At 43.2% G+C, this 14,084-nt stretch overlaps 1 protein-coding gene across 1 annotated transcript in view; it reads left to right on the forward strand.

The window, feature by feature from the left end:
- COL4A1 (collagen type IV alpha 1 chain) overlaps positions 1 to 13,197 on the forward strand; it is a 175,439-nt gene extending 162,242 nt beyond the window's left edge. Inside the window, exons 47-52 of the mRNA XM_028721789.2 lie at positions 4,211 to 4,309; positions 4,699 to 4,911; positions 5,723 to 5,900; positions 8,564 to 8,678; positions 11,415 to 11,587; positions 12,900 to 13,197. Coding sequence (XP_028577622.2) covers positions 4,211 to 4,309; positions 4,699 to 4,911; positions 5,723 to 5,900; positions 8,564 to 8,678; positions 11,415 to 11,587; positions 12,900 to 12,981 — 860 coding nt within the window. The 3' untranslated portion in view covers positions 12,982 to 13,197. The remainder of the gene's footprint in view (positions 1 to 4,210; positions 4,310 to 4,698; positions 4,912 to 5,722; positions 5,901 to 8,563; positions 8,679 to 11,414; positions 11,588 to 12,899) is intronic.
- The last annotated feature ends 887 nt before the right edge of the window (positions 13,198 to 14,084 follow it).

Raw genomic sequence — 14,084 nt, forward strand, 5'->3', positions numbered from 1 at the left:
CAATGTGGCTGGAGAAAGCCACAAGCCTTTTTCAATAAGACACATATTTCTGGTTAACCTATTGCCCCACTTTCTACAGAGGAAGGACAGTCTTTATCACTTTCTAGGGTATTTCTATGGCTTTCTGCACTTGTACCAGAATGGAACTATTCTAGGGACAGATGCTGAGATTTCGTTTGCAGCAGAGAAGCTCAGTTGCTCCCTCGTAGGCTGCTGGCATGGCAATTAAAGAAGAAAAAATGTGAAAAAATGATTAATAAATTGATTGTGAATGGAGAAATAATTGAGGAACCAAAAAAGATAAGTAACAGCTTCCTGGCATATTTCAGGGAACTCTACAAAGAAAATCAAGAAAAAATGGATAAGTTCTTAAACCAAAATAAACTCTGGAAGATTTCAAAAGAGGAAGCGGCTCCAATCAGCATGATAGAAATCCAGCAGGCAATGAAAAAGATGAAAGTAGGTCTAGGTCCAGAAAGATTGCCAGCCAAATATTATAAAAAAGTAGAAGAATTATTGTCATTACCATTTAAAGATAACATCTTTAAGATGTAAATAACCTCTTAAATACAGGAAAGCTGCCAGAATCATGGGAGGAAGCCTACCCTGATTCCAAAGGGAACAGGGCCATCAGCTGTTAAAAATTACGGACACATCTCATTACTTAACAATGATTATAAAATCTTTGCAGACATTTTAGTGAGTAGACTGAAATGGACACGGAAGAATTATATCAGATATCTGGGAATTCTTTTCACTGAGGCACTATCATGGAAAGGGGCACATCGAGGCTATGGAACTCAAAGTGCAGAAAGCTTGTGGGGCATTAATGAAATTCTATTGTATGGCAGAACAAATTCCTCAGGAAAGTGCTCTCGCTCCCCAACGGGACTCCAGCTGCTCTTCTTCACGTCAGCATTGAAGCTGACGTGACAACAATACAGGCTAGAATTGATTACCTGTGCTTAAATTATGGGGAAAGACTTCAATTTCTTTTGGAGGAGAGATTCCCCGCTATGTCACACACAGAACAGAAACAGAACCAATGTTGGAAGGATGGTATCCAATGCCTCTTGTCCCAATCAATTACAAGATTTTCAGGTGACTTAAGAGGCACAGAAGAGATTGTCTCTTTAGGTCCTATGCAGAAAGGGATCTAACCATGATGGCTTCTACCAAGAGCTCACCATGATTCCCACTTATTAAAACGGAGCATACCCAGGCCTGTTACCTGTCAAAGCTCCCACTTGCCGTGCTTAGAATCGCTTTCACAGAATTACGATTCCAATTGATGCCCTCGGCGGTGTTGGATGGACGCTACGGCAAAGTACATTATGAAGAGAGACTTTGTCTCTGTGGGCAACCCTGTGTGGAGGACCTGTGCCCCTGTTTATTGCAGTGCCCGTTATATATATACCCAAGAGACCGATTCATAAAGCCCTTGTTTCCGAATGGAACTCATTTGAATAGGGGGGAAAGGGTGAAATGGCTGCTGAGCGATGCTGATGACTTTGCAACTTATAAAGTAGCACTCTATGTGTTGGCAGCTAAGAAGATCAGGAGGAAAGAACTAGATAAAATAGTGGTCATCTGCAAAGGGGATTCGGATATTTAATTTGGCATATTTTACTAGAGAATTCAACTATTCAATTTTATGCAACAAATAATCTTAGTAGTTGTGACCATGGTTTATATCGTATGTGTGGTGCCTGATTATTTTTATGGTTATTGCTGTTTTTGCTTTTGTTGTTATTTTTCTGAATGATGCCATGGCCTATGGCTAGCACAATAAAAGTCTATGATGATGATGATGATGATGATGATGTTGATAACAACAGAAACCCAAGAGAAAGTGTGCCAACAGTTTAGAGAAGATAAACAAATTTGGGTCAGTCACAGGCTTAAAATTAAATAAAGATAAAACCAAAATGTTAGTTAAAAACATTTTTAACTAAAAGAGAATTACAACAGTTTATAGGCCTTATGATCACCAAGAAAATCACGCATTTAGGCATATGGACAACAGTTAAAATATAAATTTGTACAAAGATAATTACATACCAATCTGGAAAGAGATAAAAAGAAATTTGGAAATACAGTGGTACCTCGGGTTAAGTACTTAATTCATTCTGGAGGTCCATTCTTAACCTGAAACTGTTCTTAACCTGAACTAATGGGGCCTCCTGCTGCTGCCGTGCCACTGGAACCCGATTTCTGTTCTTATCCTGAAGCACAGTTCTTAACCTGAAGCAAAAATTCAAAAATGATTGGAATATATTTAAACAGTTTTTTTGACTGGTTTAGAATAACTCCTGTAAGGAAAAATACTAAAATACAGTGGAAAAATTAGATTACCAAATATGAGTGGCATTCAACTAAGTAAAATAAAGGACTCAAGTAAGAAGGGTGTAAATGGAGTACAAATGAATCAGATGAAGTACACATTTTATTTTCTTACGTTTTAGAATCACATGTTTAGTTACAGGAAAATTTACAAAGAAGTTACAAAGTGATTTCATGAATGTTTGTTTTTTAAAGAAATCAGTAATGATGATTGCAGAAAGAGAGAGAAGCTCATTTGCTCAGTGGTTGCCAGTGGTGGGGCCCCAGGAAGTGATGGTGGAAGTTTGGTAGCTGCAGCAGATGAGAGTTGGAGGGAGTGGGGATTCTACAGCTTTCTTATCCCACACTCTACAACCTGAAATAGGGCTGGGCCAGGGGAAAATAGGCATTTACTGGGCGGAGAAGGGGTTCCATTTAGGGGTCTTTGTACAGTTGCCATGTCTCTGCTTCCATTTCCCTTTTCCCACATCCCAGCTCAGTGTTGCCTCCTTCCATCTCACACCACATGCCCACTCTAGCCAGCCCCACAATGGTGAATGGCACTGTGGTCTAAACCACTGAGCCTCTTGTACCTGCTGATCGGTATGTCAGCAGTTCAAATCCACACAATGGGGACTTAGCAGTTCGAAAGCACACCAGTGCAAGTAGATAAATAGGTACCGCTGCATCGGGGCAGGTAAACAGCACTTAAAGCGATTTAGTCCTTCTGGCCACATAACCCAGAAAACTGTCTGTGGACAAACGCTGGCTCCTTCGGCCTGAAGCAAGATGAGTGCTACACCCCACACCTTTGACCATCCAGGGGTCCTTTACCTTTTTAGTACCACAAAGTATATAAAGAAGTGAAAATAGGATGTGGGTGAAAACAGGCCCATGGTGGGTAGGGGAGATAAGTATCCACTCCACTGGCTGGATCCAGATCCCACTACTGATGTAGTGATTCCCTGCACACCCTTGGAAGCTGCTCCCCAGGTGTTTAGAATACAGTGGTGCCCCGCAAGACGAATGCCTCGCAAGACGAAAAACCCGCAAGACGAAAGGGTTTTCCGTTGCGGAGGCGCTTCGCAAGACGAATTTCCCTATGGGCTTGCTTCGCAAGACGAAAATGTCTTGCGAGTCTCGCCATTTCCCCCCCGCTCCCCCCCCTTTTCAAAGCCGCTAAGCCGTTAATAGCCTTTTAACAGCTTAGCCGCTAAGCCCGCTAAGCCGCTAGTAGCACTAAATCGCTAATAGCGCTAATCTGCTTAGCCGCTAATGGGGTTGCTTCGCAAGACGAAAAAACCGCTAGACGAAGAGAATCGCGGAATGGATTCTTTTCGTCTTGCGAGGCACCACTGTACTGATTTGCCCATTGTACATCTTATTTCAAATGATTTGTTGTTGTTTAGTCATTTAGTCGTGTCCGACTCTTCGTGACCCCATGGACCAGAGCACGCCAGGCACTCCTGTCTTCCACTGCCTCCCGCAGTTTGGTCAGACTCATGCTGGTAGCTTCAAGAACACTGTCCAACCATCTCGTCCTCTGTCACCCCCTTCTCCTTGTGCCCTCCATCTTTCCCAACATCAGGGTCTTTTCCAGGAAGTCTTCTCTTCTCATGAGGTGGCCAAAGTACTGGAGCCTCAGCTTCAGGATCTGTCCTTCCAGTGAGCACTCAGGGCTGATTTCCTTAAGAATGGATACGTTTGATCTTTTTGCAGTCCATGGGACTCTCAAGAGTCTCCTCCAGCACCATAATTCAAAAGCATCCATTCTTCGGCGATCAGCCTTCTTTATGGTCCAGCTCTCACTTCCATACATCACTACTGGGAATTTCAAATGATAGTGACTCCATAAATCCACTGTAATGACACATCCTTATTTCAACAGGTGTTACGGGACCTGTGGGTGTGACTGGTCTCCCAGGCACTCCGGGATTTGATGGAATGCCAGGTCAGAAAGGAGAAACTGGTCCTGCTGGTCCTCCAGGCAAGTCCAATCTTCTTTCATTGCTAATAATAATAATAATTAATAATAATTTTATTATTTATACCCCACCCATCTTTCTGGGTTGCTATGTTCTGTATGTAGTCCAGTGCCAAGTCCTAAGGAGTTTCATAGAGGCTTCAGTAAGTCAAGAGCAATTCTTGATTTATTATTTAAAGGCACATTATTCAGAAGTGAGTCCCAGTGGTACTTATTCCCAGGTAAGTGTGTTTAGATTTACTGCTGTGTAACACAAACAATGCCAATCCATGTATGTTTACTTTTAAATGTGTCCCATTGTTTCCATGCTCAGCCATGGCTTGGCTCTGTGTGAGGTGCAAACGAACTCACTGTCAGTGAACTATCTTAGATATACAATTTTTATCTTGCAGGTCCTAGAGGCTTTCCTGGCCCACCTGGTCCTGAAGGCATGCCAGGGCCAATGGGTCCACCAGGGAGTCCCTCTGTAGCTCACGGTTTCCTTGTGACCAGGCACAGCCAAAGCACAGAGGAGCCAACATGCCCATCTGGAACAAGACTGATGTTCCACGGGTATTCTTTGCTTTATGTACAAGGAAACGAACGGGCCCATGGTCAGGACTTGGGTAAGAGAGCACAAAACAAATTGAGTCAAATGAGCATATTACATTAGAGAAAGACACCTTTGTCGCAATTGCCTTCCCTAAATCAAGTAAAATTGTAGTGGACAATTTAGTTTTGTCAACTGCTGCAGCATCTAAAAGGTGCCATTAAGCTCCTTTCTGCCTCAAAAAGCCAGTCTTGATAAATGGGATCCGGGGCTGTTTGGGGAAGTCTTAACCTGTCACTTGAACCTGCATTCTTCCTGTACTTGTTCATCCCCCACTGCACTGCGTAGATTCACAGATTGTAACATTTTAATTCATTATTTTAATAAATTATTTTAAAATGTGAAAACCTAAAATTATTTCCTTTTCTTTAACCAAAATTAAAACTTCATAATAATTGTAAATCTATTGGACAGCTGAAGACATTTTCATGTGGCTCTGAAGGGCATTTTGCCACTTGCTGGAGTGAACAGGCAGGGTCCACCTGTGAACAGCACCTTAAGCCCAGACCTCACAAGCAGAGCAGCTGTGCCCAGTTGTTTGATGCTTCAAAAGCCCAAGCATTTTTTCATCATTTAGGAATGGCATTTTAGCCCACAATCCCCAACCTTCCCTCTTCTCCACCTGTGTGCTGTTCTGCGGGTTCTCCCTACAATTTCACAGTGACATGGAGAGGAAGATCCATGTCTATGCAGAAATCCTTGCGCAGTCCTTATAGGGCTCATTAGCTGAATCCTGACCATAGTTCTCTAGCCTTGTATAAATTGCTTTGGTTTCGTAGAAAACCATTTTTTGTAGAAAAATCAGTCCTTTATTTTTGCTATTTTAGGCACAGCTGGGAGCTGTCTACGTAAATTCAGCACAATGCCTTTCCTGTTCTGCAACATTAACAGTGTATGCAATTTTGCCTCAAGAAATGATTATTCTTACTGGTTATCTACCCCTGAGCCAATGCCAATGAGTATGGCTCCTATTACAGGAGACAACATCAGGCCTTTCATCAGTCGGTAAGCATTGAGAAATTTTATATTTACAAATTCCTGTATGAAGATTTTGCATTTCTCCAGACATTGCAACACAATTTGAGAAATGTATTCTAGAGCAGTTGAAAGGAGCTCCCTCGCTATCCAGATGTTCAGGCTGAGGATATGTGGATGGCAGGTGGATTGTTGCTCAGAGAGGGATAGAAAAATCAGGACAAGACAGGTGGAGCAGAGTAGAGTTGCCAGCCAGGAATCCTATCATAGCCTTGCAACCCTGAGGGGGAACTTTCTTCCTCCAGTCCACTGGTGGAGCACACTATATTTTCCCCAGTATGCTCAGCGCAGTAGGATGAAAGGACACGGGCAGCTTCTCTCCGCAACACCCCCCCCCCATCCTATGTGAGCTTCTGGCTAACTCGGGTATCAGAGGCAGGGGCCAAAAGCAGATCAGTATTAACTCACATGGTGTCAGTGAAGTTAACTCTTTATTCAAAGAAACACCTCCGTGAGGCAGTTGTGAGGACTGAAGGTCCCCATCTTCCCACAGTTGCCTAAGTCTCCTCTTCCCCTGGGTCCTTCCCAAGCAATCTGAGACTTCGTTGACACTGCTGTTTCTGCTCTGCCCTCTTCATACCTCTTCTAGTCCTGGGAGATGAGCTGGTCACAGCAGGAGGGAGAGACCCCCTTGCATCCTGCCTGCCATCCCTGTTTCTTGCCCCCCTTCCTCTCCAGCCTCTGCTTCTGCTTCTGCCTCTGAGTCTGGACTTGTTGTTGTTGTTGTTGTTGTTATCCTTATCCTTATCCTTATCCTTATTCTTATTTATAACCCACCCATCTGGCTGGGTTTCCCCAACCACTCTCAGCGGCTTTCAACAAAATATTAAAAATACAATAAAACATCAAACATTAAAAACTTCCCTAAACAGGGATGCCTTCAGGTGTCTTCTAAAAGTCAGATAGTTGTTTATTTCCTTGACATCTGATGGGAGGGAGTTCCACAGGGTGGGTGCCATTATTGAGAAGGCCCTCTGCCTGGTTACCTGTAACTTCTCACAGTGAGGGAGCTGCCAGAAGGCCTTGGGAGCTGGACCTCAGTGTCCAGGCTGAATGATGGAGGTGGAGACACTCCTTTAGGTTTACTGGTCTGAGGCCATTTAGGGCTTTCAAGGACTTTCAACACTTTGAATTGTGCTCAGAAATGTACTGGGAGCCAATGTAAGTATTTCAGGACCGGTAGTCTCGGAGGCCACCCCCAGTCACCAGTCTAGCTGCCGCATTCTGAATTAGTTGTAGTTTCTGGGTCACCTTCAAAGGTAGCCCCACGCAGCGCATGCACCACTCTAGCAAGACAGTCTGCAGGCAGGCAGGGCCTGCGTACCAGATGGAGCTGGTAGACAGCTGCCCTGGATACAGAATTGACCTGCGCCTGCATGGACAGCTGTGAGTCCAAAATGACTCCCAGACTGCGCACCTGGTCCTTCAGGGGCACAGTTACCCCATTCAGGACCAGGGAGTCCATATCATAAAGTGTTGGCAATATAGTTAATATTATTTAATATACACAATAATATATATAATTAAATGCACTGTTCATAAATTTAATACATTTATTTATTAAACAAATTCAGTACACAAACAGATGTATGCACACCAATGCTTACACCACCACCAATGGAGCTGGAAAATATGAAAGAAAACGGAAAGGTTGCAACATATGAAACTTTTTCGTTTATAAAAAAGGCAAATTAAGAGAAGATACAGTAGAGGTGTATCAGCTAATACAAGATTGTCAAGAGAAAGTGGTTAGAGATTTGCTCTCTCACAGCAAACACTGTGTTGCCTTCATGTCCTGCTTGTAAGTGCATATCCACCCTCCCTCACCCCAATTAGGGGCCAAGATGACATTTGAGGGAGGCAACATATGTGCCTAATGAACGAATTGGGCGGGGGGGGGGGGGTAGATGTGTGAGCGCACCAAAGCCATGAAGGAAAGCAGGACAACATGATGGGGGGGGTGGAGGTAAAGTCAGAGGAAAGAAAGACTGTCACATGAACAACACCCCTCCCCCTTTAAAATCCAAAACCAAAAATCGGTCCGAGGGACAAGATAGTGGGGCAAGAAATAGGGAAATTGAAACTCGACTTGCCCCCTCATGGCCCCCTCATCCCAGCTGGATGTGCTCAAGGGGGGTGTGAGGAATGCCACCCTCTGCCTCTCCATCAGAGGCATCTGCCTGAAGAAGCATCCCTCAGGAGGAGGTCAAGGCCACCACCCTGAGCCTCGCCTCACCAGTGGTGGAGATGAAGGTGGTGTTGAAGACATCCTCACTGAAGCGGAAGTGCAAGCAGGTCTTGCCCATGCTAGAGTCATTGGTGAGCAGAAGTTTCACCATCTTTGATCTGACTGGCACTTGGGAGCTGGAGGGGAGGGGAATTAGCAGGAGGGAGGGTCATCACCCATGGGCTACGTGCTTGACCATCCTGCCCTAAACAATACACCAACTCAATAGTTTGTTCTGCTGCCTCAGCCTTTGTAGCTGGAGTCAGTTAAAGCCCTGTACTCCCAGGCCAGGTGGGCAATGCCTCCAAGGCAGGGAGCTGTTGTGATTAATAATGCAGTAAAAGGGAGGACTGGAGGGTATTCAATCTATATGTATTTTTTCAACTTTGCATTATACTTTTCTCAGGTGTGCTGTATGTGAAGCTTCTGCTATGGTGATGGCAGTTCACAGTCAAACAATTCAAATTCCACCATGTCCAGAAGGATGGAGATCACTGTGGATAGGCTACTCTTTTGTGATGGTAAGTGCTCCAAGTTATACCTGAATGTATTTAATTCTATTTCTACTAGTCCATGTTCCATTCATTTTCAAACAATCTAAAAAGAACCCATTCTTTTTAAGACATATGAGCAAGTTACCTTTTAAAGTTCTATTTTTGCTTGTCTCGCTTTAAGATCTGGGGCAAGATGTGTAGTGAAACTAAAATGGGTTTCAGAATTTACCTTAGAGGGCAACAACAATTGTGCCTATCCCCATTAAGTGCTGTATTGTTGCGGATGCCACTGCATTGATTGTGACAACACAAAGAGTAAAGCAGCTAACCAACAAACTCAAACTTGCACAGGGACAAACAAAGGAGGACGCCTTCACCCTGGTGTAGCCTTTATCACACATGTGCCACAACAAGACAATGTCCTAACTACCCCGACCCCCGCAAACAGCAGACAGATCAATATAGTTGATCCAACAACACCCTCCCACACACACACATTAACTTTATGACAATATTTAAAAAATGCAAATATATAAAGCCCTTGAAATGCATGAAATGTAGGACAGAACAAATAACTAAGCGGATATGGATCAATTCCAGTCTGGGTGCATGCACAATTTGAGGACTATACCTTGGTAAGCCTTGGTCACTCTTGTACTGAGACTGGAATGGGAAGAGTGGGACTCTGGTTCTGGATCTCTCAGCAACTTTTGATAGCATTGACCCCGATATCCTGGTCATGACTCCTGGACTGGCTATGTGGGCTATTAAGAGCACTCTTTCACAGTTTTTCCACTCCTGCTTGCACAGCTGTGTCCAGAGAACAGTATTGGGAGATTGCTTCAGTCTTATGATGTCATAGAGCACAATCTTGTCCTCAGTGCTGTTCACCACTGGGAGGAGTCATTAGACATTTTGAGTCAAAGTGTCATTGGTATCCTGATCCCGGTTTCCGTGGTGGGTGGTTCCAGTCTCCGGGAGAGTAGCTTGTGCTGGATGGATTTGTGTAGACACTTAAAGCAGCCACAGAATTGTCTTAAAATGTACAGTGGTGCCCCGCAAGACGAATGCCTCGCAAGACGAAAAACTCGCTAGACGAAAGGGTTTTCCGTTTTTTGAGTCGTTCCGCAAGACGAATTTCCCTATGGGCTTGCTTCGCAAGACGAAACGTCTTGCGAGTTCTTGCGAGTTTGTTAAGCCGTTAATAGCCGCTAAGCCGCTAATAGCCGTGCTTCGCAAGACGAAAAAACCGCAAGACGAAGAGACTCGCGGAACGGATTAATTTCGTCTTGCGAGGCACCACTGTACCTTTAATGAAGGACTATTTGATAGCCAGTGGGGTGGATGGTAAAACCTGGGCTACGAGACCATGTGCTTTTGTGGTTGCACATTTAATACAGGGTAAGCCTAATTTGAACATAGTGGTACTTTTTTCTAGGTAAAATTTATTTTTTTATTGTTTTTTATAAAATTTTGGAGTCTCCTTCTCAAAAGTGGCCCAACTTATCAAGATATAAAACCAAGGAGAAATCAGCATGAATCCATAGAATACTAAAAGTACACACCCTATAAGCAAAATAAAAACTGGCAGCATGAACAACTAAAAAACAAATCAAAGCATTTATGATCAGTAAGAAAAACAACAGCAGCCCATCACATGCCATTGCATGCTTTGGAACAGAGGGAGATTTTCACCTGGTGACATTGGCAGGCCTCACTGGGGAAGGGTTTCATAAATCCCTTGTCAGCTTTTTCAAAATGTCCCTCAGAGGTGGCACATGGAGGGCTCGACTAGTAGGTTCATATCAGAAAAGATTGTGACGTCAACCACTGTGGTATCTGTATAGGACAAGGGTCAGCAACCTTTTTCAGCCGGGGGCCGGTCCACCGTCCCTCAGACCATGTGGTGGGCCAGACTATATTTTGAAAAAATAAATGAATGAATGAATTCCTATGCCCCACAAATAACCCAGAGATGCATTTTAAATTAAAGGACACATTCTACTCATATAAAAACATACTGGTTCCCTAACCGTCCACAGGCCGGATTGAGAAGGCGATTGGGCTGCATCTGGCCCCCAGGTATAGGATGTACTGTAAGTCATTGTTCAGAGTCAGCAATAAGCTTTGTGGCATCTTAAAGATGAACAAATTTTATTATAATATAAATTTTCAGAGACTAGAGTCCACTTCACCTGATGCATCAGATACACAAACTATTTTTGCATTTCTTGTGTCCATAATTTAAATGTAACATCTAAATTGGTAAACCATTTTAAACCACTGAGCCTAGGGCTTGCTGATCAGAAGGTCAGCGGTTCGAATCCCTGTGACGGGGTAAGCTCCAGTTGCTCAGTCCCTGCTTCTGCCAACCTAGCAGTTCAAAAGCACGTCAAAGTGCAAGTAGATAAATAGGTACTGCTCCGGCGGGAAGGTAAACGGCGTTTCCGTGGTTGCTCTGGTTCGCCAGAAGCGGTTTAGTCATGCTGGCCACATGACCTGGAAGCTGTACGCCGGCTCCCTCGGCCAATATAGCGAGATGAGCGCTGCAACCCCAGAGTTGTCTGCGACTGGACCTAATGGTCAGGGGTCCCTTTACCTTTACTAACTATTTTTCAACTTCTAGTCCCATCTGTAGAATGCAAATAACAGTTATTTACCCCACTGAATTGTTATTAAATACTAAATGTACTGTTGAATTATATGTAACTAAAAACAATAATCTATTCTTATCAACTGATGCATGACCTGTATTTTTGGCAGCACACCAGTGCTGGTGCAGAAGGCTCTGGGCAAGCTCTGGCATCTCCAGGTTCCTGTCTGGAAGAGTTCCGCAGTGCTCCCTTCATAGAATGCCACGGCAAGGGCACCTGCAATTATTATGCAAATGCTTACAGCTTCTGGCTTGCCACTATTGAGAGAAATGAAATGTTCAAGTAAGTTGGGAACATCTTCTGCATTGACAATACCTGCCCAAGGATATAAAAAATGCATTTTGAAAGCAGCTTTTTAAATAGTTAAAATTAATGTGACTAGATGTGACAGAGTGAACTTACTTTGCCTTTTTGGTCCCTTTTTTTGGTTTGTTTCTGTTGTGCTTCTACCTGACCAGATTCTATCAATCAGATTCCCACTGCAATTCACAGTTCAGATATAAGTTGTCTGCATGCTTTAATGCATATTTTGGTCAATCTATTACTTTGGACCTGATACAGATTCAGCCTAGAGAAGAAGTGCATTACACCAGTTATGGGTCAGGAATAGAAGTGTGCTCAGATAGCAGCCCGGGCAGGTGCCTGGGGTACCCCCCCAAAGAGGATGGAAGCCGAGGGAGCCCGCTGTGGCTCGCCTCACAAAGCAGCATGTGGAGTTCACTTGCACACCGCAGCCCAGTTGAGGAGCTAGCAGCCCAGTTGAGCTAGCAGCATTGAGCTGTCATGCAGGGAAGCTGTCTCTGCAGCTCCCTCACATGCCTAATGAGGGAGCCTATTGTGGGGGCCCATGGTCACACCCCCTAAAAAAAAATGTGCCCAGTGCTGGGGGGCCTCCCGCTGCTGCCGCGCAATTTCTGTTCTCATCCTGAAGCAAAGTTCTTAACCCGAGGTACTATTTCTGGGTTAGCAGAGTCTATAATCTGAAGTGTCTGTAACCTGAAGCACCTGTAACCTGAGGTACCACTGTAGTTCTTTCATGTTCTGCTTCCATGTGGTAATTTAAATACAGTGGTACCTCGGGTTACATACGCTTCAGGTTACATACACTTCAGGTTACAGACTCTGCTAACCCAGAAATAGTACCTCGGGTTAAGAACTTTGCTTCAGGATGAGAACAGAAATTGTGCAGCGGTGGCACAGCAGCAGCAGGAGGCCCCATTAGCTAAAGTGGTACTTCAGGTTAAAAACAGTTTCAGGTTAAGTACGGACCTCCAGAATGAATTAAGTACTTAACCCGAGGTACCACTGTATTGTACTTTGAACACAGGAAGCTATGTCAGAGGGATCAACATTGTGATTTACTTTCAAGGACAGTATCAAGGAATAGTGTGGGAATCAATCCTATAGGAGTAGGAATTCCTACAATTTAAGAACTGGCTTTAAGAAGGAGGCAGAGGTTAAGCTCATTAATTTCTGTTCATTGTAGAAAGTTATGATCTGACAGTTTCAGTATGTGAGCTGAGTTGGACACACTATTCCTTCAAAACAATTTTCTTCACTGGTCACTTTTAGCTTTTTTGTTTTTAATTTTCAGGAAACCTACTCCTTCCACACTAAAAGCAGGAGATCTACACTCAAATGTTAGCCGTTGCCAAGTATGTATGAGAAGAACATGAGATTCCAGTTGTACCTAATATCACAATATGGTGCTATTGTGTTAACAGCGTGAAGCTTAGGCATATATGTACCTCATTGTCACCCAGCATGAAAACTGTCAAGTGCCTGACAGGAACCTGCCTAACTAAACTCTACTTCTTGGCTCTTTACTTGCTGAAGATGAAGATGATACACTTCAAATGTCACTTTTGAATAAACATTATCTTATAAATGAATGTGATGCACTGATACTCTAAATCTTCCCCCACCCCAAAAAACCAAAGGTGCTAAGAGGAGTACAGCTCTGCCTCAGGTGTGTAAATGCCCCCTTTCAATTTCTGTACATTAGATATATAGGATTACTTCATTCTATCTTGAATTCTCAGGCTCTTTATTATATACTTAAGGTTGTTGTACAAATTAATACTAATGTAAAGAAGAGTTCTGGGGAAAGAGAACACCAATATTCCTTATTGACATAACAGAGGGTACTGACATACAAACATTTTTTCTTGGCTGAATTGTGTATGGCATTAAGGAGCCTGCATGCAAGAAGAAACATAATTCTTGCTGATCAATGAAATGAACATGCCCTCATGTTCTATACTGCATTTTTGTTGTTTTCCTGTGGAATGCAAAATGGTCCGATGTATTTATTTATTGGGTTTCTATAAAATATGCTGATATTTTAGACATTTATGTCTAAAATAGATTGCATCATTATAATCAAGCCAACATAATTTTTAAAGGCCTTATAGGAAACTTACTTGACTGTGTACTTCATAAAAAATATAATTTGTAATAAAGCTATTTGTTTTTAAAAAAACAATGGTCTCTTGGTTTTAATACATACAAACTCAGGTCTTTTTTATTTCAGATATTTTAGGTATAGGAAAGAACAGGTACCAAAGAAAAGTTGCTTACCTATTGATTCAATGAAGTAGAAGTTCTGGGAAACTTAGGAGGAAGTGATCACATCCTCCTGGGTTTCATGATACAGAGGCAAAGGAAAGCTGAGTGCAGTTGGACACACACTCTGGACCTTAAGACTGAGTTCAAAAGCTTAAGGAGCTACTGGGTGAGACCCCCAAGGTCAGAAGTACTCAAAGAGAAGGGAGTCCAA

Source organism: Podarcis muralis, chromosome 3 (assembly GCF_964188315.1).
Source record: "Podarcis muralis chromosome 3, rPodMur119.hap1.1, whole genome shotgun sequence".
Classification (NCBI taxonomy): domain Eukaryota; kingdom Metazoa; phylum Chordata; class Lepidosauria; order Squamata; family Lacertidae; genus Podarcis; species Podarcis muralis.